A 26,861-nucleotide genomic window follows, 5' to 3' on the forward strand; every position below is an offset into this window, starting at 1 on the left:
TCCTTCCTTCTCCCTCCATCTCACATACATATATGCTCCCATTGCATAACTTTGAAAAAAAACAAAAGAGGATGTGATGACCTTAAAGGGATAGTTCATCGAAAAATGAAATTTCACTCATCATTTTCGGAGTGACAAATCTAACAGAACAACAGAAACAACCATAACATGCACCAATACAGCTCGTGTGGTGTCATCCAAGGGTCCTGAAGCCCCAACATTCAGACTCGACTACCGGACGTATTGAAGCTAAGGCGCAGCCCGCATGTGCCCTTGGACGAGTGTTTTGGATTTGGCTGCAACACTGTTCACCCCTGAGACTCCTAAAGTGTTTTGTGGACTCAAACCCTTCACCCACCCCTCCATCGGCAGTAGATGAGTGAATTAAACATTTTCAGTGAACTAGCCCTTTAACTACAGCCTGGACCACATCACATTGAGGGATGTGATTAGTCAACACAAGCATTGTTTCTCCGGAAAGTGAATTAAAGGGCTTCACTCTGTCTAGAAGAAGTTAAATTAGCGTGTCTCATATTTAGCATGACGCATCAACCAGTGGGTTTTCAGAGAGGTCGATCCGTTCTGCAGACCTCACCACAAAGCTGGCCGACAGTGGGACCAGTGAACGAGGCGACCGTGGTCGACGGGGTGTCTACTCTGATTTAAATATAACATACACAAGCACCTTTCTTTCACTGTCTGGATCATTTGCTGCTAAAAACTAAAATCCAGATGTGACATCTGAGAAGTTTTTTAACATTCTTTGATCCGTCTTTAATCATCATTTGTTTAATAATGATTAAACTTAGAGACCCCAAAGCATTCAACTATACAAGTTAAAAATACAAGTCAATAGATTAAATCACAACACCAATCATTATTACAAATTTTAGGGGATAATTAGTGACTCAATTATTGTAATCGAGTGAAAAGTCTAAAACTTGAATCTTGTTTTCATTTTCCTCCATTCACTTCATTCAATTCCTCTTTTTATCCGTCAGCAGCTCATTTCACTCAACCCTTTCTTTTTCTTTTCCTCTTGTTTTGGTCGGAACTCAGCTGTAATCCTTCATTTTTATGAGATGACTGAGGCCAGCAAACTTACATGAAAACCCTGGAAGCTTAATATGTTGAGTAACAGCAGTTTTCAGCAAACTGCCTGAAAGACGACAGAGAACTGTCATGACAGAAAATCAAAAGTCAATGTTCCTTCGTGTTTATGATCTTACTATTTAACTGATTCATTGTTTGCAATTAATTTAATGGTTTAATGGTTTGAGTTTAGTTTTTTGATTCATTTATCATACTTTAAATGTTGTTTTGGTCAGTTTGGATGTCCCGTAATAACCAAACACAGTGTTTTCAGTTTGCCATAAAAGTCTCATTATTTACTTCTATACATTAACATCAACAAAACAGAACACACAGTGATGTCAAGTGTAAACAGGTGATGTTGAAAATCAGCGTCTGTTACATACTTTCATTGAAATACCATGTGAATCTATAGTCTCCTGCATTAGCCTCAGGTCGTACTTGCATCACTTTCCTCAGTATTGTCTTTGATTACAACAGAGTAGGTTAAGTCCAAAGTAGAATACAGTAACCACTGCCTGATTCGAGGTCCCACACATTATACCAGCCTCAGCAGCACCCTCCAGTGTTCAGGCTGGGAACTACAGACCAGCACATGAAAGCACTGCAGAGGATGCTCCTGCTGACATCAGAGGCAAACGGGGGGGCACTGGATGAAGAAACGATGAGAAGATGTAGCTCGTTTCTGCAATTCTCATGGAGTCTAATTTTTATTCTTTAAGGAATCTAACAAGCTCTTAATCCTCTCACTGGCTGCTTCTCGTCTCTTTCCCTTGCGACCTTTGACCCCTGCGACCTGTAAGGGCATGAGGAGTTGAACCAGTCCCCAAGGTCCGGGAGTGTTGCCCCCAGTGTGACGTCTGGGTGTGTTGTTTTCCCTCTGCTGGAGCAGCCAGGTGCTCTCCTGACACAAAGCCACGAAGCGGTCTAGCTGGGAGTTGTTGACGTTCTTGCTGACGTTCAGGGAGGTTTCGAACGGGTTCTGGATGTGCAGCGGCGTCACCTCTGGCTTGTTCTGCTCTTTACCCTGGAGAGTGAGAAGAGGGACAATGTTGGCAGGTTGAAGCACATTTGTGAGCAGCAGCAGCAGCAGCCATGAGCGCAGGCCTGTATACTGTATGTTACGCTCCATCTATCTAGTTGGTCATGGTTTTAGCTCTTCCCTGCTGCATCTGGGGCATCCGCCTCCTCCGGTTGGCAGAGGGAGCGCTACGGACATGGTTTTGGAAGAAGTTTTGACTAGAGTCCTGAAAAAGGAGACGAACTTGAGAGGGGCAACGAATATGGCCAGAATGAGCTTGGCTGATATGAAAACCTGCTCAACACACCGAACATGCGGCTGAAGCAGATATGGTCCCTGCTCGTGTTGAGCAGTTGCTGCCGTCAAATGAACCATCAATATGTGGGTCAGAGAAAAGTCAAGAACCTTCCATGGCACTTTGCATCGTGCCGCATCCCTGCCTAGAGCCTGACAGTAATGGAGCTGAAGAGATAGAGCCGGAGAGTTGGGGGTGGGGTCAGGAGGGACAGAGGATGGCAACATAAAGCCATCAGTCACAGGAGTGGAGCGAACCGGAGAATTGTGGCACCGTAAAGCAGATTTATGGCTGTTGCTCCGCTGGTGAAAGCCTATAGGCATTGGTCACGGCCACTGTCTACCTGCACGCTTCCTCTGCTGTGTCAAACTTGATATTAGTCTCATATATTAGGCTGCAGGGTCTCCCTTTCCCACCGACATCCATTCATTAAAGTACAGGCACTGGCAATGTCCCCGCAACTCATATACTGCATCCAAAGCACAAAAAAACTATTTATCAAGTAAATTACTTCAGGGAAAAGGAATAGGTGATAAGAAGCATATTATTCAATGATACAAAGTTCTAAACATAGGTTAATAAACTATTCCATATGGCTGTAGAAGAGAAATTAAGCCTGAATACACCCCCTGATATAACTTTGAGATGCAACAAGACACGGAAACAGATTTCTGGCCCATTTACTTTGACCTCGACTCAGAATATTATTTAGAAAACTCATAGTTGAACCCTGGATGCTCTCTCGCTGCCTGAAAGAAGCATTACACAGACGCAGACAGGCAACATCCGAATAAATATGGGTTTAAAAAGAACAAACACGTAAACATTTGTTTACACTAAGCATGATAGAGCTTCTAATTGGGATCTTATCTCCCGGGCCCCGGGCCAGCTGTCATCCGACTGTGGGGGAAGACACAAGCCACCCGAACACAAGCCTTCATTACCAGCAGATTTCCCTGTCAAAGCTCGGCTCTGACACTGGGAGGGAAAGTTGAAAAGTGGACGAGCAGGCTTTCGTTTATTGCTGACGTTGTCTACGAGTGTCTTTTCATTTATGGTGTGGGTTTTCAGTGATGCAGTGGTAAGAATATAAAATGAAGGTATTAAACATACATGTAGAAAAATGGCACAAGTGTAGGACGGACTATTTTATGAGCAGAAGCTGGTTGATAAGGAATTGATGTGTTGGCTCATACAGATTTCAGTGACGACCCTTTTATAACAAATATACAAAAAGATTCTCAATCAAACTACTTCTACTTCTACTTTTTGGGTTTAAAGAATTGTGACCATGTAATTTAGTGAGTGGAACCTTCACAACATTAAAATAACCTCCGTGTCAGCAGTTGACTATAAAACTCTAGTGACACTGATCTCAATTACACCCTTACTACTGTATTTCTGCACTGACATTTATTTTGACTTCGGGCTCAAAATACACTGGGGTGGGTCCAAAAAGCACTTTCACATAATTACCACAGTATAATGCAATAGAAACACATTTGCAATGAGATAATATAAACAGCTTAATACATGAGCCCAGTAAATGTATCCATCTAGTTAAAATTGTGAGGATGAATAGAAGCCGGTGTCCTATTGCAAAGCAGATATTTCCAAACATGGCACATGCAACATACCAGGTTGTTAAAGTCACGGCTATTGGTCGGTGAGACACAAGTTATTATCTCTGATTGCGTTATGCAGATGTTTAAAGAAAGAGACTCTGCTCTTGCATCAGGCTGCTTGTATGTGAGAGAACAGTGAGGTTTTATTGTATGAAGGACAAAGGCTGTTTTCTGTCCTCATCAGTGATGGATCTAGATATTTATTTTGTCACTGGTCTCACAATAAAATTGGCCCTAGTTCTGACTCCTTCTCTTTGACCGATTCTCTCCTCTGTGCACATTGGGAGTTGGTGTAGTTTTTTGTGGGTTTAACAAGTTCATTTTAATTTAGTGAAAGATCAGAATCATTCAATTACTTACACTTCCGCATAAGATAAGTGAAGTAGCCTCGTAGAAAATAACCCTGGAAACGCCACGTTATCTCTCAAACTGAGACAGTGTGGTACGGATCCATAGTCTCCCATAGCCGAGTTGAGTGTACTGAGATAAATTCTGACAAGGGCGTTTGAAGATGATCTGTTCTCAGGTCCAGGTAGGTTTCGTTTTTAGTTTTATTTCACAATGCTAATATCTGTATGCTTGAGAAACTACAGCAGATAACATAATTAAGGCTTACCTAAAAAAATTTAAGACCTACTATGTGATATTTTAACCCATTAATACTTTTTAAGGCCTAAAATTGTGAATATAAAAATGTTGACTTAAAAGAAAACATTTAAGACCCTGTGGAAAACCTGCTAATTGTCAGATGATGCACAAACAGTAAGTGACATGATTTTAAGTTGTCTCGTTTATCTTGTTTAATTCCATTCTGTATGTAAAGTGTCTTGCTGAATATTTTTTTCATTAGTTAATCTGGAATGGAACAATTGGAAACTATGGTCAGGGGTGTTGGTCAGGTTATTGTTGTAGTTGCACAATATGTTTTTCCTTTTTCTTCCTGCAGCATGAGCTCAGTGTTTCCTGTATTTAACACATTGTGTTATGGTGCAAAACAGATTGTGAGTAAGTTACAAATTTAACACAGAACTGTTACAAATATGAAACCTAGGTTTGTTTCATTGTTTTTCTCTGTGTTAGTTTAACCTTGGGCCCCTGCAGCCTATTTACATTGATCGATATATCTGATCTTAATCTAATCGGATTATTCAATTTAAACCTGAGTCGTGCTGGAACCGCTTCAAAGAGATTAGATCTGATCAGGCAAGATTTCCTTAGTGACAGCTGCTTAAAAGTGTCTTGTGCATTTACTTTAAGAGAAACTTACATTAGACTATTAATCTGATTTAACAAAAAAATAGCTTTTCTGCAAAGTGCTTTTTTCAACTTACCTTGAATATTAGTTTAACAATCGAATAACAGCATTCATTTCCATCATTGGATATTCTCTGTGGCTAAATTTGAATACATAAAATTGAAATATATCTACCTTTCTAATATTTATGGACATCTTGTTGAATGGAAAGGAGGCGTAGAAGTCAAAGAACTCACAAAGGAGCTGCTCTGAAACAAAAAAAAGTGAGAAGTCATGTTAGCACGAGGGACTGGGGACAGAAATGTTGTTATCCATTAAAGTGAGTTGTGGTCCGACAGCCCTGGTTCCACGCTCCCGTGCTCACCTAGTGTTGCCGTGTTGCTGTGGAGCGGGATCTTGCTGAAGTCGCTGACAAACGTGCAGTCGTTACCTTCAATCACGCTCTTGTCTGCGGGACCTTGTGGGGGGAGAGCGGGCACACAAGTTAAATGGCTGCCTTTACACGCCTATGGCCATAAACAAGACACTGAGGGATGGTGGCGTGGGGCTGACACATAAACACAGAGGACAGGAGAAAGAGAGAGAGAGAGAGAGAACAGGTGCATGTAGATGTGTGTGTATCAACAAAAGCAGAGAACATGGATCATGTACTGTTTAGCTGCTTTACGTCACCAGCCGTGCCCTTGTTACCTATCTCCTTCACCACAATAAGGCTGATGTGTGTGTGTGTGTGTGTGTGTGTGTGTGTGTGTGTGGGTGTGTGTCTGTGTGTGTGTGTACGCACTACACCACTAAATCGCTGCCTGTGCGCTTATACGTGTGTGTGTCCGGAGGAGGCGCGGTCACCCGCCTTCCCAGAGTGATGTGTCTTTTATTGTCCAGTAAGCACTCTCTGTGATAGAGTCTGCGCTAAACGGGGAGCCGAGGTGGGGGAGGTGATGGAGGGGTGGAGGGGGAGGTAGCGGGGGGACGAGGTGGAGGGTCGATTGCTTTTGGAAGGCAATTATCAGGCGGCCAAGGTGACGGAGAGGAGGAGAGAGTGATGGAGGAGCTGCAGTGGACTCGCAGACCCACTGTGTGTTTGCTGTTAAATCATCACAGGACGCAGGACACCCTGTTCATTACAGATGTACACATGCTCATGCTAATACAGGCCCTTTAATCAATAACGGGGTCAAAATAATAAAAAAACAAAACCGGGAATGCAGGTGGAAGTAAATAAGGTTACTGCAGTCTCTCTGCGGCTACAGATGAAGGACATGTTTCTTACTCTGTGCTGCACAGTCACACCATTGTTTAATTCTTTCCATACTAGGATTTAATCTTTCTTTTTGTGATTGCATTCCTTTACATTTAAAAAACCAGGAAACCTCTCACTTTTCGGGTTAAACCTGCCAAAACTGATAGAGTTGTGACAGGTTCCTTTTTAGGGGTCATTCATAAAAAGAGAATTCTCCAGAGATTCTCATGCCAGCCCCCTAGTAATAAGGGAAGAGGCCCATGAGTGAACCCAGCAGGAGATCCTCTGGAGGATTCACTGCAAGCCAGTGGGCATGTTTCACTAAGTTTTTAATTCATGGATGACATACACATGAAGATCTGCATCTGGTGAATTTAAATCTAGTTTCATTGTTGAAACCTTGGCGGCGGTATGCTCTCTACTGAGTGCCCTACTAGTTTAGTTTACTGATGATGGAGGAGGAGTCAAACACGTTGGTGCACGCTGTGTGGTGTCTGGAACCTTGTGGCAACGGACCTCCACTGTGCATCTTTTAAAGATGCAGAACAGCATTAATTTAGTTCAAGAACAGATGTATCCCAGGGCAAATCACTTCAGTGCCTAAAAAACAAGATACCTCCTGAGTGACAGGTGTTGCTGGGAAATACCTGCAAGCTCTCTGAGTTGGTCCAGTGTGGGGATGATTGGAGGGTTCCTCCTCTGCAGGAAGAACACCACCATGACGGTGAGGGAGAAGTTAGTGATCCAGGCACCGGGGATGCTGCTGGTCACGCCATGAGTTCGGGCCCAGCAGCGGATGGTGAACACGAGGCAGCGCACCCGCGGGTCCAGCTCTCCGTAGAGGTAGAGCAGCTCTGTGCTTTTCATCGCCACCCTGTGGCGAACACATATACGATTTATGCTCCTGCTGACAACTACTGTGCTGCATGTTTTAATGGAAATATGAGAGTGTTTGGACAAAAAAAAAGCAGGCCTTAATAAATGGTAAACTTTACTCTGCAGCAAGATTGTAAAAACTTTCTGTATTTTTATGTTCTGCATTTGGGATGAAGGATTGGACTGAGAATTCATTGTTGTTAAAATAATTCTATAAGTCAAACAAATAATTGCCATTACAGGGCACTTCATTAACCAAGTAACCATCTGTACTTTAATGAGTAGACATCTATTTATTCGACAGCCAGAGCTTGTGGAAAGCAGTAACCAATACTAACTGTCGGACATGCTGCCACTCAACCTCTCTTAAAATATTAAAACAATAAAAGCAATAATGATAAACCTTAGTAATAGTACTTTTTCTTAAAATAACAAAGTGCTAAACATCAACAAAAAATAGGAATTTAAAGAACAGTAACAAGAGAAAGGTAATCACTTCTTAATACAGGTAATCACTTCTTAATACAGGAGAATAAAAGTTACAACATGAAAGCATTCATAATAACCTTCAGATAAAAAGGTTATAAGACCAGATTTAAACAACACAAAGTATTTTGTCTGTCTGATTATATTACGTATAAAATTCCACAGTTTGAGGAAATAAATATAAAAATATCTAATTTAAAGAAGGGCCAGTAAAATGTTTTTACATCTATCAATTGAAGGCCTGTTGTTAACACGGTTATTAAACATTCGGACAGACCTGTGATTAAAGCTTTCAATAGAGTTTAATAATATCAGCACAGTCTGAACTGACTGAATGAGAGAGTTCAAATATGAAATGCACATCTGTGTTGCAACAGAGAAACTTCGAGATGCAGAATATTAAAATATTAAGGGTCAGGGAAACTAAAGTCACAGCAAAACCACCACTAGAGAGCAGCGTTCAGTTTGTCAGTCACTGACCCCGTCACAGCTGCTGCAAGTTTCCTTCCTCTCATTCACCCACACGCAGACACACACACACCACAAACAGGAAAGTGCTGCGCTTCAGGGAAACTGCAGTGGTTTTCTGTACGTTAGCAGGTGTCTGTGTGTTGCAGAAGTGAAACGCAAACAAGCCCCCTTGTCCGCCTTCCTGTTCAGTTTCGCTGTAGCGAGCATGCAGCCATGCAGAGGTTGGTTTCTGTTTGGGGCTTTAGCAAGAAAATTCAGGACAAAGTAAAAATATCTTCTGTGAAGCAGGTAATCTATGACCAACTCTAATTGGCATTTCGACTCGTGACTGTTCCGCTGCATGAAACTGATCTGACCAGAGTCACGTAAACAAATCTTTCATTCTGTGTGGATGTGGTGATGAGTAGATTCAGTCTTAATTTGTGTGCAGGGGGAATACCTGTTGTTTGCTGTAAGGTCGCACTGAAAGCCAGAGGGCTGGTGGGCGAAACGGACCAGGGGGCACCTGGCGTTGAGAATCTTCTGCACCCCGACACATCCCGGCCCAAACTGGTCCACACACTCCCCGATGACGGAGAGGATGCTCTGGGTGACAGCGCGCTCCGAGCTGGCCCTCTTCATCTGATACTCCAGGAATAGACCGGATTTGGGCTAAAAAGAGAGCGTTTGGAGATATTGCATGTTGCTTGGTCACTCCCCTCTTTTTACCTGGCACACTATGTTTCACACCAATGCACAAATAAATATAAGATTGCAGATTGCTTAAGATATCAAGGCATTAAACATCCTAGCTCCAAAATACATCTCGGAAATCTGATCTCAAAACCTTCCTCTTTTTGAAGGAATCTGGGATGTTTGATTAGCCTTTACTTTACTGATTTGCATACAGTTTTATTTGTTTTGGTCCTTTTTATCGCATATTTTATGTGGGCTTTGTTCTTTTAGTCAACTGCAATGGCTGGTCTTCTTTCAAATATGGTAAAGAAAGCGCTATTTTAATCATGATTTAATTATTGTTATTGCTATTGAAAGTTAATATTATCAAGGCGCTGGCCTTGATCAATGTGTTGATTCAGTGTCTTTCGGAGTGCCTGAGACGCTGAACACTGAGTAAATGATTATCTGTTTCTGCTCCACATGAAATGATAGAACACTCAACTACAAATACAAAGAGTCAAATGCAATATGATGACAATCCCTGACATTCACCTGCATGTTTTTCAGCCTACTGAGTGTATTATTGTGGTAATTATTCACTTCAAGTCCACTCTGCAGCATCTATAAGTCGTACACAAACATTTTATATGTGGTTCCTTCATTACGTGTTATTCCATCTTTATCTGCGCACACCTACATTATATTATTTACCATTTATTGAACCTATATACAAATATTTGAAGTACATGTCGACATATATCCAACCATATGTATTGACTGTTTACTTCACACAAACGCTGCAGACGATAATGTAAAAAAATGTCTTGTTCTTTCAACAAGTCGACTCAGTTTTTGCAGTTGCCCCTTTAACAGGTCCTGCTACAACATCAATCAATAGGTTCCAACTGATTCTGAACTCTGCTGAGAAGGAAAACAACCAACATCACACAGGTTCTGGCCTCATTACACTGGCTCCCTGCTGCTTGTAGAATTGATCTAAGTCCTGTATATGAAACTTGAAATGTCTCAGGCCCGGCCAATTTAACCGAACTTTAAAATCCACATAATACTGCACAAGCCCTTAAATACCCAGCAGCTCCTTTCAACACTGTGCTTATTAAAATACAGGAGACACAGCTTCTTCTTTTTTTATTCATATGTTCTGTGGAACAGCCTACAAGCACACATCGAACTGTATTATACTTTATTCTTTTTATCAAGATTCGTGACTTATTCCTGTATTTTGTGTAGTGTATTTATTCTTTATTTTAACGTGAAGCACTATAACTTACTTCTACCATATGAATTGCGCTTTATAATTTAACTTATTACGATGCAGCTATTCTTCACGGGAAGTTATCAAGATAATAAACTCTCCCCTCAGTGTTTCCCAATAACTATCTAAACTGTGTTGGAGAGACATATTCTTCCATCTATTGTCCATAAAGTTGTTACCCTCAATGCAGACAGTCTCATACAATGCAGTTGTCTCTTACATGCGAGAATTTGTCTTACACTCTTTTATATGTATACGTGTCACTCACATATGCATCCCCATGACTGCCATAGATTGACTTAATTATGTGGGAAACTCTCCTTCGTTTATTCTGTCACCTTAATAACAATTAGGAAATAACCGGGATTTAGGACCACAACTTAAGTAACAATAATTTGATTTTCTTTTGCAAGTTCTTCATGAAATATTAAATCGTATTCACATTCCATTTTTTGGATACTTTCAAATTATTTTGCTCAGCTAAAATAATAAACTTAACCAATTCCACTGAGAATTTTTTCTGATTTAGTCTCACAACACTAACAGACTACTCAAATGCCATTATTACCATCTTAACGTTCCTTCCACTGATGCCATCCAGGTCCAGAAACATGTCCAGGTCACAGCCTAGCTTTCCGAAGCCGTTCACCGAGGAGCCAAATGGTTTGATGGTGCATTCTGGGAAATATGCGGCAGCGATGTCATTGAGCAGAGAGCAGACGAGGAAACGCAGCCTGATGTTCTCCTCCGTTAGTTGGTAGGATTCCGTCAGGTGGGTTATCTGATGGTCTATCTGAGGGGAAATAAGCAGAAAGCCCAGGGTTCACATCATCTTTGAGGTATATCTTGTTTTTTTCCGATTAATTTATCTATTTTAATGGTTTTCACACATATACTTAAATAAATAATTAATCTTAAGTGCAAGTCTGGGTAAGGTACTGCACTTACACTCTCGTCTCTGGACAGTCTCTGTATGAGCTCATTGATGGGAGGGGTGGTTTGTGGTTGCCTCTGTTGTCCTGCCTGCTGGTTTGATGAGTCCAAAGAGTTGAGGTTCCTCAGTGACAATAGTCTGGATTTAAAAGGCACCGTGGACTCATGGCTGACAGCAGGGATGATGGCACCTTCAAGTAATGAGGCAACACTTTCCCGGCTGGAAAACTCCACCACAGCATACACGCCCTGGAGAATAACAGCAATAGTAGTGAATATAAAAAACCCAGTATAGCTGTAAGAGGTTTTGTGTGTGGACCATAAATGTTAGAAAGACTCAGGTGTGTTTGGTTTGGTCACTTACGTAGCTTTCATAGAAGAAGTGTTTCTTGATGTCGCCATGTTTGGATAAATCCTTGAGAAACTTCTTCTCATTGGTTCTGGAGTGGCAGCTGATGAGAACAGATCTCTTTGCTTGTTCTTGTCTCTCGGCCTGGACGACATAGAGCGACTTGGATCCATCTTTCACATCTAATGACAAGGAACAAAATATTCAACACCTCCATGAATAACTTCACTTCTCTCTTTGAGGGGGACTTTTATTTACTGGGTCATTCGCTGTCAAATCATCACTTAGCGTTGACTGGTTATTAAATAAAGCAGATCTGACATGCATTTTTTGCTGTAGAAACCAGTGGCTCACGGCATCCAATAGATTGAAGTATTTTGAATTATATGATAGGCCCCTTTTTTCTGTTCTAATCATTAATAATGCATTTATTCTTTATGTAGGGGATAGCAGGCTGTTTATATGAATATGGAGTAAGAAGAGCTTTATAACGGTATGAGAAAAAATTCTCTGACATTAAATAAAGTAGATATTACCCATGTCACCAAAAAAATTTAACTTGGTCAGCTCATATTTCACTTAATTAGGATCCAAGGCCCTTAATGTGTCAGTTCCCTAGATTTCTCATGTAACCAAGTCAACATGAAATGTCTGTAATATCTGTGGCAGTCGAAACAAACGTGGAATGATTTAACATGGAATGCAGCTACTAAACTTGTTATCCTCCCTGTGTGGTTATAACATGCTACTGTTCACTAATAAAGAGCAACAAGGCTTTGCCATACTTTCGACATGTACGATTTTCATCAGCCCCTGAATCTAACACCAAACTTCTTAGGAAAACCGACAGTATTACAGTGTGTGGCACCGTCATCAGTCTAATGCAGGTCACAATTCACACACAAGAGTTGCATGTGTGTCATCGTTCAGTCTCATGAACTTTTACAAGCAAAGCTTCCAATCGGCATTTGTGTTATCCACATAACAGTCTCTGATAAAGTCAAATAATAAATGACAGAAACTCTGGAGAAGATTTAACAGACTGACTGAGACTCCCTGGTGGAAAAACACAACACCGAAGTTCTACTTAGACCTTAAAGATTCCTTAAGTTTTTCATTCGCTATCAACCAAGTTGCACATTGAGAAAGACAGACACTGTAACTTAGAGAACAGAGATTTCTGGACGGGGTTTGGAATGAAAGTCACTTCACAGGAGGCGTGTGCGTACGAGGACTATCCCTGAGGAGAACAGCTTCGTGTACTGACCACTTTGGTCCCTTCGAACCGCCTCCGCCTGCGCAGCCACATCAGATCCGATACTTCTGTGGAGAAACGTGTCGAGTCTCTGTAGACACTTCCCGAGGCTGCCCCGTCCCCTCATATGTAACCTGCACACCGCATAGGAGGACGCCATTACTGGAAGGGAGAAGGACCCAGGCGCATGCGCCAGGTTCGGACTACGGGAGCTGAGAGGTGCCACTTTGGATCGAACTCGACACTAAAATAATATGACAAGAATTTGTGAGGCAGCTTCAGATGAATGATTAATATATACACGTGGAAGGTTAACATCATTTTGACTCATAAACATAAACAGACACTATGACTCAGCATATGTCTGTTTATGTCCCACGTGTCTTCTATGTACTGTTGTACTGATGTACAAGTCACACCAACGAATTCCAAAATGCAACAAATCCCAAAACACAAAAGAAAAGATTACAAAGACACAACAACAAATTACAGAAGAAAAAGACCAATTACAAAACAATGATTAAATTATAAAAACACAACGTCAAATTACAGAACACAATGGACCAATCACACAACAATGCTCAAATTACAACACACAATGACAAATCACAAAAGACAATTACAAATAAAAAAAACTCTACAGGAAATCAACACAACACATGTAAAACACACAAAAATCCCAAAACATAATGACAAATCCCCCATCAAAACAACTCATCACTGATTGGATGGACTCACCGTGTTCTGTTACGTTTTCTTTCTTGCAATTATACTTTGTGGTTTGCTGTTGAAAAGCAAAACAAACAAAATTTCTGATTTCTTGTTTTGATTTCTTGATGTGGATTCTTATTTGTCATTGTGTTTATTGATTTCTTAGATTTCTTGTTTTGTTTTTTGATTTGTTGATGTGGATTCTTATTTGTCATTGTGTTTATTGATTTCTTAGATTTTCTGATCTGCGCTTCTGGGGTTACATAGAAATATGTTAAGTGGTTACTGACTTATAATGTGTATTGTGTTATGTGTAACGAAAAGCATCAAAACAAACTGTTCAGCAGGAAAGAAAATTCCCACAATTCCATGGAAGGCGGAGCCCTGAGTTTCAACCCTCGAGACGTATGAGATTTGTTTTTCATCTGACTGAACAGAAGAAAACGAGTGAGAGGGAAAACGAAAGCTACAGAGTGAAGCTCTGGCACCTGACATACAGGCTGCTCCTCCACCCACACGCTCACAACAACACTTCCTGTGTTTACTTCCCTCTGAGCACAGTCAACCTCTCTCTCTCAGTCAGTGCCGGACACTTGATATGCTCAGTGAAGAGACGACAGTCCTGTTGTGCTTCTAATTCAAAGATAAAATTGGTAAGTACTTTTTGTTTCCACTGTTTCTTTTAACTAAGCAGTTGTATATGTTGAATATAAAAAATATAAGCTAGATATGTTAAAGATTGGTTGTAGTATTTGTGCATTCTGCTAACTGTCAGTGTTGTTTTCTAGAAGGTATTCTCAGATCCTGATAGAGACATCATACACAGTTGCTTAATTGTACATTTTTAACATAGGGTTTGGTTGCGAGAGAACTATTGTGAGTTTAACAAGTAATTGACAGCTGTTTGTGATTTGCATGAAGCTATTTGTTTAACAAGCTAAATTCCACTAATGTAATTATTTATTTGCAAATAAATTATCAACATAGTTGGTGTTTTAGAGACGTTAAATAAGGCCAATCTGTCCAGAGGGGCTTCCCAGCTTTACTGTGAAACTCCCTTTTTCTGGTGGGAAAAAAGTCCTGAATGCCCCTCCCAGCTGCATGGTCACCCAGCTAAAGCACAGCTTCACTGCTGCAGTGTGTCACTATGCAGCCTGTGCTCCACAGGAACTTTTCAAAGTCATCAACTGACTTATTACGATGGGACTTGCCAGTCTGAATCAAACAAACAAAAACACAAGGTCTATACACTGATCCCCTGATGTTTTCTCTTAGATCGAGCAGAAGTCAAGCATCAAGATGGATTACAAATACGATGATGGGATTGAGCTGTTGTTGGCTCACATGAATATCGAGGACATCATCAATGCTGCAGAGACTCTGTATCAGATCAAGGAGGAGGAAGCCGAAGAGGACGGAGGCTTGTTGTTCGAGGAGGAAAGTCTGTCCCAGGAGGAGATGGACGACAATGAGGAGGCAGGGCACTCGGGGGGTGGGCAGAAGGATTATACTGATGGGGATGTTGGGGTTCGCTACGGGACGGTGGCAGACCTCTTGACCTTTGTCAACCTGTTGTCAGACATGCAGCCAGCAGCCCTGCAGCAACTGGATCAGGAGATGGGAGTCCTGCTGAATAAGGTGAGAAATTGTTTATCTCTTTTAATGGTGATTCCACAACCACCAACGTGTGTTAGACATTTTGTCTATCACTGTGTTTGTATTTTTATATGATCATTTCTCTGTATTCATTCAATAAGTGACCTCATTGCAGGACATGGCTATAAAGAAAGGCCGCTACAAGATCAACATGGACGTGCTCCTGTTTCCATGGAAATTGACCTACAAGAATCATGGTTCGGGCCTCGTGCCCAAGGGCTCATTTGGGAAAGTCCACTTGGCCCAGGACACTGTCACCAGGAAGAGAATGGCTTGTAAACTGGTGAGTGTTACTGAGCAATGACTGGAATTTCATCTCAGCTGACTTCTCAGAACTCCGGCACAGGGTGCCAACATAATTCACCTGCTAAGCACTGGGTGTTCTCAGAGCAATTCATCCTGTGTTTGTACAATGACTCCTGATGTCAGCGTGACATTTGGTCTCTTTTCTCTCCAAGTAAAAGAGGAAGAGTGCTCTTAAAAGAACCCTGTTTGTTGTAACAAATAGCCAGAGATAAATGCAAGACAGGAAACTCAACAGTAACTCCCCACAGCTCCCACGGAGTTCGAATAAAATGTGTTATACTTATTTGCCCCTATAGGGTAAGTAGTTTCTTTCCTGGTGTTGTGCAATCATTAGACTATGTTGACTCAGTGCATTGTACACACTGTTAGCAGAAGACTTACTGGCACTAGCTGTGTGGTGAAGTTAAAATAGATTTCCTCTATATCAGAGGACAACATAAGAGCATTATCAGTTCATCATCAGTGTAAAATGTGTTCCTTGTAACAAAAAGGCTTTTCCATATTTGGAAATTTGGAAACAGCACATTTGCTTCCTTGCCAGAGTTGGATGAGTTAGTCTAGCCTGACTGTTCAACAGAAATAAAATCTTATCAGTATCCCCTAAAACAACAAATGGTTGTTTTGACATAGCTGTTTGTGTATGTCAAGATCAGCTATACTATTATTTATTTAGCCATTAGCCAGATTGTTTTTTAATCTTTGGTTAGAGCCATGCCCTCGACTTTCATCGTGCTGAGCTAACCATGCCCTTGCTTTAGTTTCATCAATACCCCTCTCATGTCTGTATGCAAAAACATAAAGCGATAGCCAGAGGCCTCTAGTATAGCTAAGCTCAAAGATGTGAAATGGGGAATGGAAAAATAAGTAAAACGAACCAAGGAGTGACATATGGTATGACAATGGTAATATATGACAATGGTAATCTTTGCTGATCTGAACAGGGAAGCAATAAGCATTTCCCTGAATGGGGAACTATTGCTTTAAACAGAACCACACTGACACCTTGTTATGAGAAATGTATTTACAGCTCATCTTCTCCCTTGCAGATCCCCATGGAGAACTTCAAAGCAGCTGACGTGGAGTTCCAGGCCCGGTTCCGACACGAGAACATTGCTGAGTTCTATGGTGCTCTGTTCTGGGACCAGAGCGTCCACCTCTTCATGGAGGCTGGTGAGGGCGGCTCAGTGCTGGAAAAGCTGGACAGCTGTGGGCCCATGAGGGAGTTCGAGATCATCTGGGTGACCAAGCAAGTCCTGCGCGGCCTGGAGTACCTGCACTCCCATAATGTCATCCACCATGACATCAAACGTAAGAGCAAGAGATAAAAGTTTCAGGTTGATACAGTGTAGACGCAACAAACCCCCAACAAACCTCAGATATCCCATACTGACAATCTTACACACCGACTAACAGAGAATTGTACACGTTTCTTTTGACTAAGGCTGTTAAAGTAAATGTTCAAAGGGAGCCAGGTTAGGCTGACAAGAAAATGCATGAGTCGATGACTGAGATTACTAGAAGACAGAGGGGTAGTTAGAGTAGGTGGGGCTAAGCTGGAGGTTTGATCCGAGGTGGTTGGACCTCAGAGGCGCTGCAGGGATCAAAGCATTCTCCACAGGCATCTGTCAGCCTTGTGTCCTCCAGGCTGTTTGCTGTCTGGAAATTCCAGCTTTCTTTTCGCTCTTGGTCAGGGTTAAATGCAGGGTCTAGAGCAGCAAGTGACTTCCGACAACAGACAACATGGGCCTCTGACGTGGTGCTGTGGTTGTTAGCATTTCCTGCCTGCGGGGAAAAGTTGTAATAAAGCCTTAGTGAGGGTTTCAAGCACAAGGATGAGCCTTTTCATGCAAAGATATCTGTCTTGTTGCGAAAAGAGGGCAACTTTACTTGACCTTCTTTTGGAAGGCTTCAACAAACGTTTACAAGAAGTCACCTAAGAAGGTGAACTACCTCACATACTGGTCTGGTTAGCAAAGCATTAACACTGAAAATACTGTACACACCAGCTTGTGCTCTGCAGAAGCTCCACAACCTATCTAATTTCTTTTTCTTTTTCTGCAGCCAGTAACATTGTGCTGATGTCAGACAAGGCAGTGCTTGTGGACTTTGGCCTGACGGTGCAGATGACAGAAGATATTTACATTCCCAGAGACCTGAGGGGAACAGAGGTGAGACAGTGAGCCAGAGATCTGATGAACTCCCTCAGGCTGCAAGTGCGAGCCTGTAATGAGAGGATAAACTGCTAGCTCCAATCGATACTTGTTTCTCTACTTTTAAATGTATGTGGGTGTGTTCACCACCAAGGGCCGCAGTCTTGTCTCATGACTCAGGCCAGACTTCCCCTGGGATTTTGACAAATTAGTATCAAATCTTGTCAGCACCTCTCTTTCTCTCGGTCTTTTCTAAGTGATTAAAAGAAATTCTGTGATTGGCAGAGCAGCAGAGTCAGTGCACTCATTGACCTTGAATGGTGCTAATAGTAGCATACTTATGCATGGCATTCTCAGTTCAGATGTTTTCATCGGCAGCGCTTGGGAACGTTGAAGTTAATCCAATAGAGTCCTCATGAGACTTACCTCACATCACATATCTTCCCATGTTTTGACCTGTTTGTGTGTCAGTCTATATTACAATTTTTTTTACATTTACCTCGGGCCTCTCATGGCTTGGCTTGTGGAAAGTCCCAGGGCAGACACCCTGCAGTAATAAGAAGACAGACACAGCTACTACACTGGGCTGCTCAGGCTGACATTAACGTGGGTGAGCAGGCTGGAATTTCCAGCAGCAAAAGAGAGAGAGAGAGGGAGGGATAGAGGGAGAGAGAGAGAGAGAGAGAGAGAGAGAGATTAACTCTGGTAGCATGTTTACTTTTCACACTCCAAAGGCCACCACACTTCTGCATTACCCTTACCTTGACTCTCAAAGCCAGGGTCGAAGGGTCACTGTTTTGTTGCAACAGAAAATACATTTATTATTTATATTCTTTGGAATATTGGGAAACTTATAAATAAGTGTAAGAACACTTTTTCTTGCCATTGTGCTCCACGTTCCATTTTATCTAATCATGTAATGTTATCCTTCTACCATTTAGATGTATATGAGTCCAGAGGTGGTTCTGTGTCGAGGACATGACACCAAGACAGACATCTACAGCCTGGGCACCACCATCATCCACATGCAGACTGGAAGCCCCCCCTGGGTTTGCAGATACCCACGTACTGCCTATCCCTCGTACCTCTACATTGTGAGTACTGAGCATGTCCTGAACATAATTTTTATTTGCAGCCTTAGATTGAAATTTGCACAGCATTCATGGTTCGGGCGATGGTGGTAGAGTGGTAAGCCTTCCAAGCAGTTGACCCAGGTTCAATTCCTGGCTTTCGCAATAACATTTTGAATCATACACCACGCCACGTTTCCAGATGTGTTCAGCCTTTCAATCAATTATTACTCTAAAGAGGATCTCTATATAGGGGATGTAGCTCAGTGGTAGAGCGCATGCTTTGCATGTATGAGGCCCCGGGTTCAATCCCCGGCATCTCCAGGTTATTTTTTCAGAGGACATTTAATGAATCTAAAGTAGTGCTCTAACTCATTCCCACTGAAGTTGTACATATTAAGAATTTACCAATGTACATAAGAGGCATCTTTCACAATACTATATGTAAAATCAATTCTATACCTTAAAAACCACATATTGCCATTTTGTATTGCAAATTATCTAAATACACTGTCAAATACATTTAAATAGTCAAAATCGATTACCTGCAGACGTGTGCCAACATATTTAATGTTCAGTAAATTTGAGCACCATCGCAATTAAATTAATCAAATACTTTTGAAATAGGGAAATACCTCACCTGATTACATTTTAATATTATAAATAATTGTAAAATAATTATTCAGGCCTTGCCTAACAAAGGCTGTGTTTTGAAGTGAAAAGGGATTTGTCTTAAGAGACTATTCAACAGTAGAAGCAATGACAACATATTCTAAAAAAAATTATTTTTCATTTTCTGTTATCTTTCTGACACCACCCTCTAGACAATCTGCTCAGCTTTCAGCTATTTCAAAAAGTTTTCTTTGCAATATGCACTAACCTGCAGAGAGCTATATCAAAACTCAATATTACACTGTATATGCTACAAGATTGACACTATATTTAATCTTGCTGGTTTTCAAAATGTGACACACTTTTCCTTGACCTTATTTCAGGTCTTCCACATTCTACATTAACATGGGAATTTAAAAAAAAGGCTTAACATGACCGGTCACAGTGAGTGACTAAGGTTCCCTTAACGTCAGTGGCTGCTTCTCTATCTTTTAAAGGTTTTCCGTTACATGCTTTCAAGAAGTCCCGTTTCTGTTTATCTTTATCAGCTCTTTTCATTTCGACACTTACTCACTTCCCCACCGTCATGGAGCGGTAACGTGACATGGTTAAGTCACACCTACAACCGGAGATGTGCTATTTTTTTGTTATACCACGAACTTGTTTTTTTTTAAAAAAGGAAATGGTTCACAGTTGTATTTTGGTAATTTGGAGGCCTTCACTGTGATGTTTGTTTGTTTATTTGTTCTTTCATGCTGCAGTCTTCTAATGCCAATTCCCCCTCATTTGTCTCCATAGATCCACAAGCAGGCCCCCCCTATGGAGGACATAGCAGAAGACTGCAGCCTGGCCATGCGCTCCTTCCTGCAGCGAGCCTTGGAAAGGAATCCCACTCTGCGGAGCTCGGCATCTGAGCTGCTGAAAGACGAGGCCATCAACCCACCCAGAGAGGATCAGCCACGCTGCTGGAGCCTTGACTCCGCGCTGGAGGAGGTCACCCACACCATGCTACGGCAACAGAGCCATGACACCACACAGGGTAAGGAGCTGCTGAGCATGTTTGCAGTCTGTGATGGATACACTGCCACCAGCAACAACAGACTATACACTTGTTTGCAAGCATGAATACTAAAATAATAAATATGCCAGCACTACTTATAATGTACATGTTTTTTTTCTTCTGCAGAATTGTCTCTGTACTCTGAGGACTCTGGCCACATGAGAAGAAAGGGCTCCTTGTACATTGATCTGGGGGCCTTGTCAGGCTACTGTAAACTAGTGGCAGGGCCTCCCACATCAGAATATGGCTAACACATTAATTATACTCATCACAGCCTTGGTTAAAAAAACTTAGTGATAATTAGCTTTTTGCCTGCTTTGAAAGTCTGACTCACTCTTCACTGTTGAGAAATTATGGAATAGTTCAGGCAGGAGGTCAGCTGCAGATGACATGGCCCAATAGGGGGATGAAAATGTTTACAAGAGTCAAGATGATTCTATTTAATGGAACCGGCTCTCTCTGAATTAAACTACACTGCAGGACAGTGGGACACCTATTAAATCAGATGGATTGTAAATAATGTCCTGGTCTACCTTATGGGATATATGCATGTGCTTTATTTCAGTGTAGTAATTAACACAGTAATAAATAAAATATATGCAGTTCTTTTCATGATGGTGAAATTGTAAGATACCTTTGCACTAGGCAAACATGCATGACATTTAGTTCTTTATGAACCTTTTCTTGTTTATTCCTGTGGAATATTCACAGCATCATCTTGCTATGCAAATGCATGTGCTATCAGATTTGTGTTTTCGAAATTGCTCAAAATCTGAAAATGTGTCAATCAGTATGCAATAAAAGAGTAATAAATTGAAATTTCATTATTGTCTATGATGTTTCACTACTGCGTCAGAATTATAAAAGATGATTCAGAATGGATTTGCTGTAGGGGAGATTTATACTGTATGTAATTTAAATATTTTTTATTACAGTATGATTAACCTGGTGTGAGTACCTTCACTTTCATCTTACTAACTCACTGTCCTGACTATTGGATGTAAAAAGTCTTTAGCAAGCTGACAAATAGTATGTAAACTACACATTGGACATGTACACCAGTTATGTGGCAGCAAAGATATTTTGATTATCACTTCCCACTGTTTAACCTATAGGTAGACATACAAATCTGACTATTAATGTCCCCTAACAAGGGGCTTATTGGCGACCTGACTTCAAATCAATATCACATTTACTTTATTTACTTTGTATCGGATTAGATACTCATTTGCAAAAGTATCGATAGCAACAGTGCGTCTTCGCCTCCTCCAGCTAACAAGTTGACAATTATTGATGTATCTTTAGTTTACAGTGGCAATTAGACCATTTTCTTCTACTAGTTATCCACAAATACAACTATATGTTGTTTAAACACCAGTATTTTCTAAATTACCTCTATCTCAGTTACTAAAAATCTACACAGTTGGGTTAGAGACGTGAAGCATGTCTGGCAAGGCTCTGAGCTGAGTTGTGTGGGTTTTCTTTTGTAATGTTGCCTGTCTACTACAATTAGTAACTACACCTCCTGTGCATCGCTCCAGACCATCAAAGACATTATTGTTATTTAAATATTTGACCTCTTATCTTTTGGAAACAAAATTGGGAATCAATAAGAACCGGAATAAATATGCAGAATTGGAATCTGAATTGATAACATTTTAATGATACCCAACCCCATTGATAAGTAAACAATGGGACAAAGTGGTGGTGACAAAGCCTAGTAGCACAACAAACTTGGCAAAATCATAAAAGACCAACACCTCGGTCTTTATGTTGAATCTTGAGAGTTTAGTATAGCTCCCGTTTCAACAACATTGAAGTATTAACAGTTATTCTAAATGTTAGCCTGGCTGGTGACACACATTAATGTTAGCCATTTAACAATTAGCAATTAGACGATAGCCACATTAACAGTCTATTAAGTTATAATTAAGCTAGAGGATAGCGACTATGGCTAATAATAAAACTAATGTTAATGTGGGAGCTGAGCAGCAAACGGTATGAGTCCTGCCCATCTGTAACGTTAATACTATCAAGTATTTTCCTGGGCCTTGGTATCAAGCTTGAAAATCTAGTATCCTGACAACCCTACAGCTCAAATGAAGTAAAACTGCTTGACTAATAAAGTTCGTACAACATATTCTACAGTATTTCAACAGGAAAGAGCAACAAAAAAAACTAAGTTACATTTTCATTGGAAGCTGCCTTGGGTGCTTTCCCTGGCTTCCCCAGCTCAGTCACAAATATGAGGTGATAATAAAGATTTAATGAAGCTCTCTGCCAAGTCATGGGTAGTAATATCAACTACTGAATTTGCATCAGGGAAACCCATGGTTTAAAGTGTTCCTCTCTTGTCAACCCTTCCTCTCTCTAAATGCGTCACATGTGAGTGGGTGTTTGTGAGCTCTGCTGTGAATGAGGTTGCCTCTGAGTCTCACCAGCACCTACACGATTCACTAGTTCACAGTAAACGTGGCAGACGGCTGCTACCATCTGCTGGTAGCAGCGAATACAACTCTCTCTTACACACTTGTGGTGAAGTGACATCACTCACCATTGCTCTCTGGGTTAAGGCTGCTTGACCGAATAAACAGGAGCAACGTATATGATCAATTACAGGACTTTTGAGGGACAATATTTTGTCTTTCATGTACTGCAGCTTTTATAGAGATTTCCCCTGCTGTGCGGTCAGCGGTCAGCTACTGACTGCAGACATTGCCCTGTCTATAGGGTCAACTAGGGTGGTAATTTTGTTAAATAGATACCCATATGCAGCAGACCTATTTATTTCTCTCCAACTTTAGCCACAACAGCATGGTACTGCTTTGTTTAAGAAAGTGCTCATTGCTAATTAAATGTGTTTTCACACGTATGCAGGTAAGCTCAGCTTCTTTTATGGCTGTGTCAAGTATTTTTTTTATCTTTAGAAATTTTGGCCAATTTTTTTTGTATTTATTTTACCCTATATAAAGACCATCAACCCTGGGATTACTTTTCACAAAAAGACAGATTGCTATGCGCTGAGTGACTAATTTATTAGTGTGTCTGTACAATTTGATGTAATTTAATAAATAACAATAAAGGTTTGCAATAACTGTCTTCTTCATATTAAACTTATAATTATCATGTTGACAATGTGTGAGCAGTGAGAATTGGTATATTGAAAATTTAATAAGTATTATAAGAAGTGACCTTAGATTGAGTGACAGTAGTAACTTAAAAGATGCTCTTCATGTACAGTGTCTGTGTGATCACAACATTAATTTTCGCTGCTCACATGTGACAAAGCCCGATTATGTTAATGGTCAGACAAAGTTGATGTCTGACTTAAACTACACAAAGATGCCAGAGATTAACTGAAAAATACCAGCAGTGACAGTAAAGTACTGATTTAGACTAAATTCTGAGGTTTGCCATAACATTGATATTAATTTGGATGCATAATTTTAAAGAGATTCTGCGATGGCCGGGAATCGAACCCGGGTCAACTGCTTGGAAGGCAGCTATGCTCACCAGTATACCACCATCGCTTAGTTGGGAAAAAAAATGCTGCTAAGTCGGCAATGTACACAGGACAAGGAATTTGGGAGAGGAGAGGGAGCTCATGACTCCATTACAACTGCTATTTGTGTGAATATGGAGGACCATACATGACATAAGTAAAAATAAATAAATAAATAAATGTATAAATAAATACAGAAATAAATAAATAAATGAATAAATAAAAATGGAAATAAATAAATAAATACAGAAATAAATAAATAAATATGTTAATATGGAGGACCATACATGACATAAGTTAAAATAAATAAATAAAGAAATGTATAAATAAATACAGAAATAAATAAATAAATGAATAAATAAAAATGGAAATGAATAAATAAATACAGAAATAAATAAATAAATATGGTAATACCAAGAGAAATGTCAAAATAAATGTCTTAAATATATTTGCACATTTATTTATTCCCTGATACATTTCCTTTTCATTTGCAGTGTCCTTATGCTAATGAGAAAGGCGGGCCTATCCGCAGTCTCATGCAGGATTGGTCACCAGAGTGTAATGATCCAGCCCTACGTCTGCCTCTCAATGCTGACTGGTGTCCAGTAGCTGTTTGCAGCGTTGAGCCAGTTCACACTTAAAATTAACTAGTTCAAGTTTAGAGGGTTAGTTAAGGTTATTTTTTATTGGGATGATATAGGTGTCAGTAGTCCTGACTGTGAGCGTCACGTCTCGTGTTGTAATGAGCACAAGGAGCGAGGGCCTAGCTCCGTCTGGAGCTAGGCCCAGACGGAGGGCTCGATGGCGAGCGCCTGGTGGCCGGGTTTGCCACGGAGCCCGGTCGGGCATAGCCCGAACAAACTACGTGGCACCCCCCCTCTCTTCATCCCATGGGCCCACCACCTGTGGGAAGACCCGTTGGGGTGGGGTGCGCAGCCAAATGGGTGGCAGCGAAGGTCAGGGGTCTCGACGGACCAGACCCGGGCGGCAGAAGCTGGCTCTGGGGACGTGGAACGTCACCTCGCTGTGGGGAAAGGAACCGGAGCTTGTGAGGGAGGTGGAGCGCTATCAGTTAGATCTGGTGGGGCTTACCTCCACGCACAGTCTCAGCTCTGGTACCGTACTCCTGGATAAGGGTTGGACTCTATTCTTCTCCGGAGTTGCCGAGGGCGTGAGGCGCCGGGCAGGTGTGGGGATACTCATAAATCCCCGGCTGAGCGCCGCGGTGTTGGAGTTTACCCCGGTAGACGAGAGGGTCGCCTCCCTGCGCCTAAGGGTTGTAGGGGGGAAAACTCTGACTGTTGTTTGTGCGTATGCACCAAACAGCAGCTCAGAGTACTCGGCCTTCTTGGAGACCCTGAATGGAGTCCTGTATGGGGCTCCAGTAGGGGACTCCGTAGTTCTGCTGGGTGACTTCAACGCCCACGTGGGCAACGATGGAGACACCTGGAGAGGCGTGGTGGGGAGGAACGGCCTCCCTGATCTAAACCCGAGCGGTAGTTTGTTATTGGACTTCTGTGCTAGTCATGGATTATCCATAACAAACACCATGTTCGAACATAAGGGTGCTCATAAGTGTACCTGGTACCAGGGTACCCTAGGCCGAAGATCAATGATCGATTTTGTGATTGTGTCATCTGATCTGAGGCCACATGTTTTGGACACTCGGGTAAAGAGAGGGGCGGAACTGTCAACCGACCACCATCTGGTTGTGAGTTGGATCAGGGAATGGGGGAAATTTCCGGATAGACCTGGTAAGCCCAAACGAGTAGTGCGGGTGAACTGGGAACGTCTGGAGGAGGCCCCCGTCCTAGGTATCTTCAACTCACACCTCCGGCGGAGTTTTTCTGGCATTCCTGTGGAGGTTGGGGGCATTGAGCCGGAGTGGGCGGTGTTCAAAGCCTCCATTGCTGAAGCTGCGGTGGCTAGCTGTGGCCTCAGGGTCTTAGGCTCCTCAAGGGGCGGTAACCCTCGGACACCGTGGTGGACACCGGTGGTCAGGGAAGCCGTCCGATTGAAGAAGGAGGCCTTCCGGGATATGATATCCTGGAGGACTCCGGCCTCGGTTGCAGGGTACCGACAGGCCCGAAGGGCTGCAGCTGCTGCCGTGTCGGAGGCTAAGCAGCGGGTGTGGGAGAAGTTCGGAGAGGCCATGGAGAAGGACTTTCGGTCGGCACCAAAGTGTTTCTGGAAGACTATCCGGCACCTCAGGAGGGGGAAACGGGGAACCATCCAAGCTGTGTACAGTAAGGATGGGACTCTGTTGACCTCAACTGAGGAGGTCGTCGGACGTTGGATGGAACACTTTGAGGAACTCCTGAATCCGAATAACACGCCCTCTATGTTGGAGGCAGAGCTTGAGGTTGATGGTGTTTCGTCGTCAATTTCCCTGGTGGAGGTCACTGAGGTAGTCAAACATCTCCGCAGTGGCAAAGCCCCAGGGATTGATGAGATCCAGCCAGAAATGCTAAAGGCTCTGGGTGTTGAGGGGCTGTCATGGTTGACACGCCTATTCAACATCGCGTGGGAGTCGGGTACAGTGCCAAAGGAGTGGCAAACCGGGGTGGTGGTTCCCCTGTTCAAAAAGGGGGACCAGAGAGTGTGTACCAATTACCGGGGTATCACACTTCTCAGCCTCCCTGGTAAAGTCTACTCCAAGGTGCTGGAAAGGAGGGTTCGGCCGATCGTCGAACCTCAGATTGAAGAGGAAAAATGCGGTTTTCGCCCCGGACGTGGAACTACGGACCAGCTCTTCACTCTCGCAAGGATCCTGGAGGGGGCCTGGGAGTATGCCCATCCGGTCCACTTGTGTTTTGTGGATCTGGAGAAGGCGTATGACCGGGTCCCCCGGGAGAAACTGTGGGAGGTGCTGCGGGAGTATGGGGTAAGGGGGTCTCTCCTCAGGGCCATCCAATCTCTGTACTCCCAAAGCGAGAGCTGTGTTCGGGTCCTCGGCAGCCAGT

At 42.1% G+C, this 26,861-nt stretch overlaps 2 protein-coding genes and 1 non-coding gene across 3 annotated transcripts; 2 read left to right on the top strand and 1 right to left on the bottom strand.

Moving 5' to 3' along the window:
• Window positions 1-1,359: 1,359 nt before the first annotated feature.
• mtpap (mitochondrial poly(A) polymerase) lies at window positions 1,360-13,032 on the bottom strand. The gene is made up of 9 exons (XM_062379948.1): window positions 12,844-13,032; window positions 11,592-11,758; window positions 11,243-11,476; window positions 10,863-11,087; window positions 8,801-9,012; window positions 7,176-7,402; window positions 5,653-5,745; window positions 5,463-5,536; window positions 1,360-2,119 (listed from the first exon to the last, which is right to left on the bottom strand). The coding sequence occupies exons 1-9, from the start codon at window positions 12,989-12,991 to the stop codon at window positions 1,796-1,798; spliced, it is 1,704 nt and encodes a 567-aa protein (XP_062235932.1). The 5' UTR covers window positions 12,992-13,032; the 3' UTR covers window positions 1,360-1,795.
• Window positions 13,033-13,993: 961 nt separating this feature from the next.
• map3k8 (mitogen-activated protein kinase kinase kinase 8) lies at window positions 13,994-21,218 on the top strand. Its single transcript, XM_062379647.1, has 8 exons — window positions 13,994-14,195; window positions 14,818-15,180; window positions 15,314-15,481; window positions 16,551-16,812; window positions 17,566-17,672; window positions 18,596-18,748; window positions 20,135-20,375; window positions 20,523-21,218. The coding sequence occupies exons 2-8, from the start codon at window positions 14,842-14,844 to the stop codon at window positions 20,645-20,647; spliced, it is 1,395 nt and encodes a 464-aa protein (XP_062235631.1). The 5' UTR covers window positions 13,994-14,195; window positions 14,818-14,841; the 3' UTR covers window positions 20,648-21,218.
• On the top strand, window positions 18,977-19,048 carry trnaa-ugc (transfer RNA alanine (anticodon UGC)). Its single transcript has one exon. It is a non-coding gene; the product is annotated as a tRNA-Ala (tRNA).
• Window positions 21,219-26,861: the final 5,643 nt, after the last annotated feature.

This window comes from Platichthys flesus, chromosome 21 (genome assembly GCF_949316205.1).
Source record: "Platichthys flesus chromosome 21, fPlaFle2.1, whole genome shotgun sequence".
NCBI classification, from domain to species: Eukaryota; Metazoa; Chordata; class Actinopteri; order Pleuronectiformes; family Pleuronectidae; genus Platichthys; species Platichthys flesus.

Bases quoted from the DNA above. Each gene is read 5' to 3' on its own strand.
- mtpap (XM_062379948.1), bottom strand. From the start codon at position 12,991: ATGGCGTCCTCCTATGCGGTGTGCAGGTTACATATGAGGGGACGGGGC. The intron at 11,477-11,591 runs GTAAGTGACCAA...GTTATTCTCCAG, and splicing joins ACTTCTTCTATGAAAGCTAC to GGCGTGTATGCTGTGGTGGA. The intron at 11,088-11,242 runs GTAAGTGCAGTA...ATTTCCCCTCAG, and splicing joins GACTGTCCAGAGACGAGAGT to ATAGACCATCAGATAACCCA.
- map3k8 (XM_062379647.1), top strand. From the start codon at position 14,842: ATGGATTACAAATACGATGATGGGATTGAGCTGTTGTTGGCTCACATG. The intron at 15,181-15,313 runs GTGAGAAATTGT...ACCTCATTGCAG, and splicing joins TGGGAGTCCTGCTGAATAAG to GACATGGCTATAAAGAAAGG. The intron at 17,673-18,595 runs GTGAGACAGTGA...TCTACCATTTAG, and splicing joins GAGACCTGAGGGGAACAGAG to ATGTATATGAGTCCAGAGGT.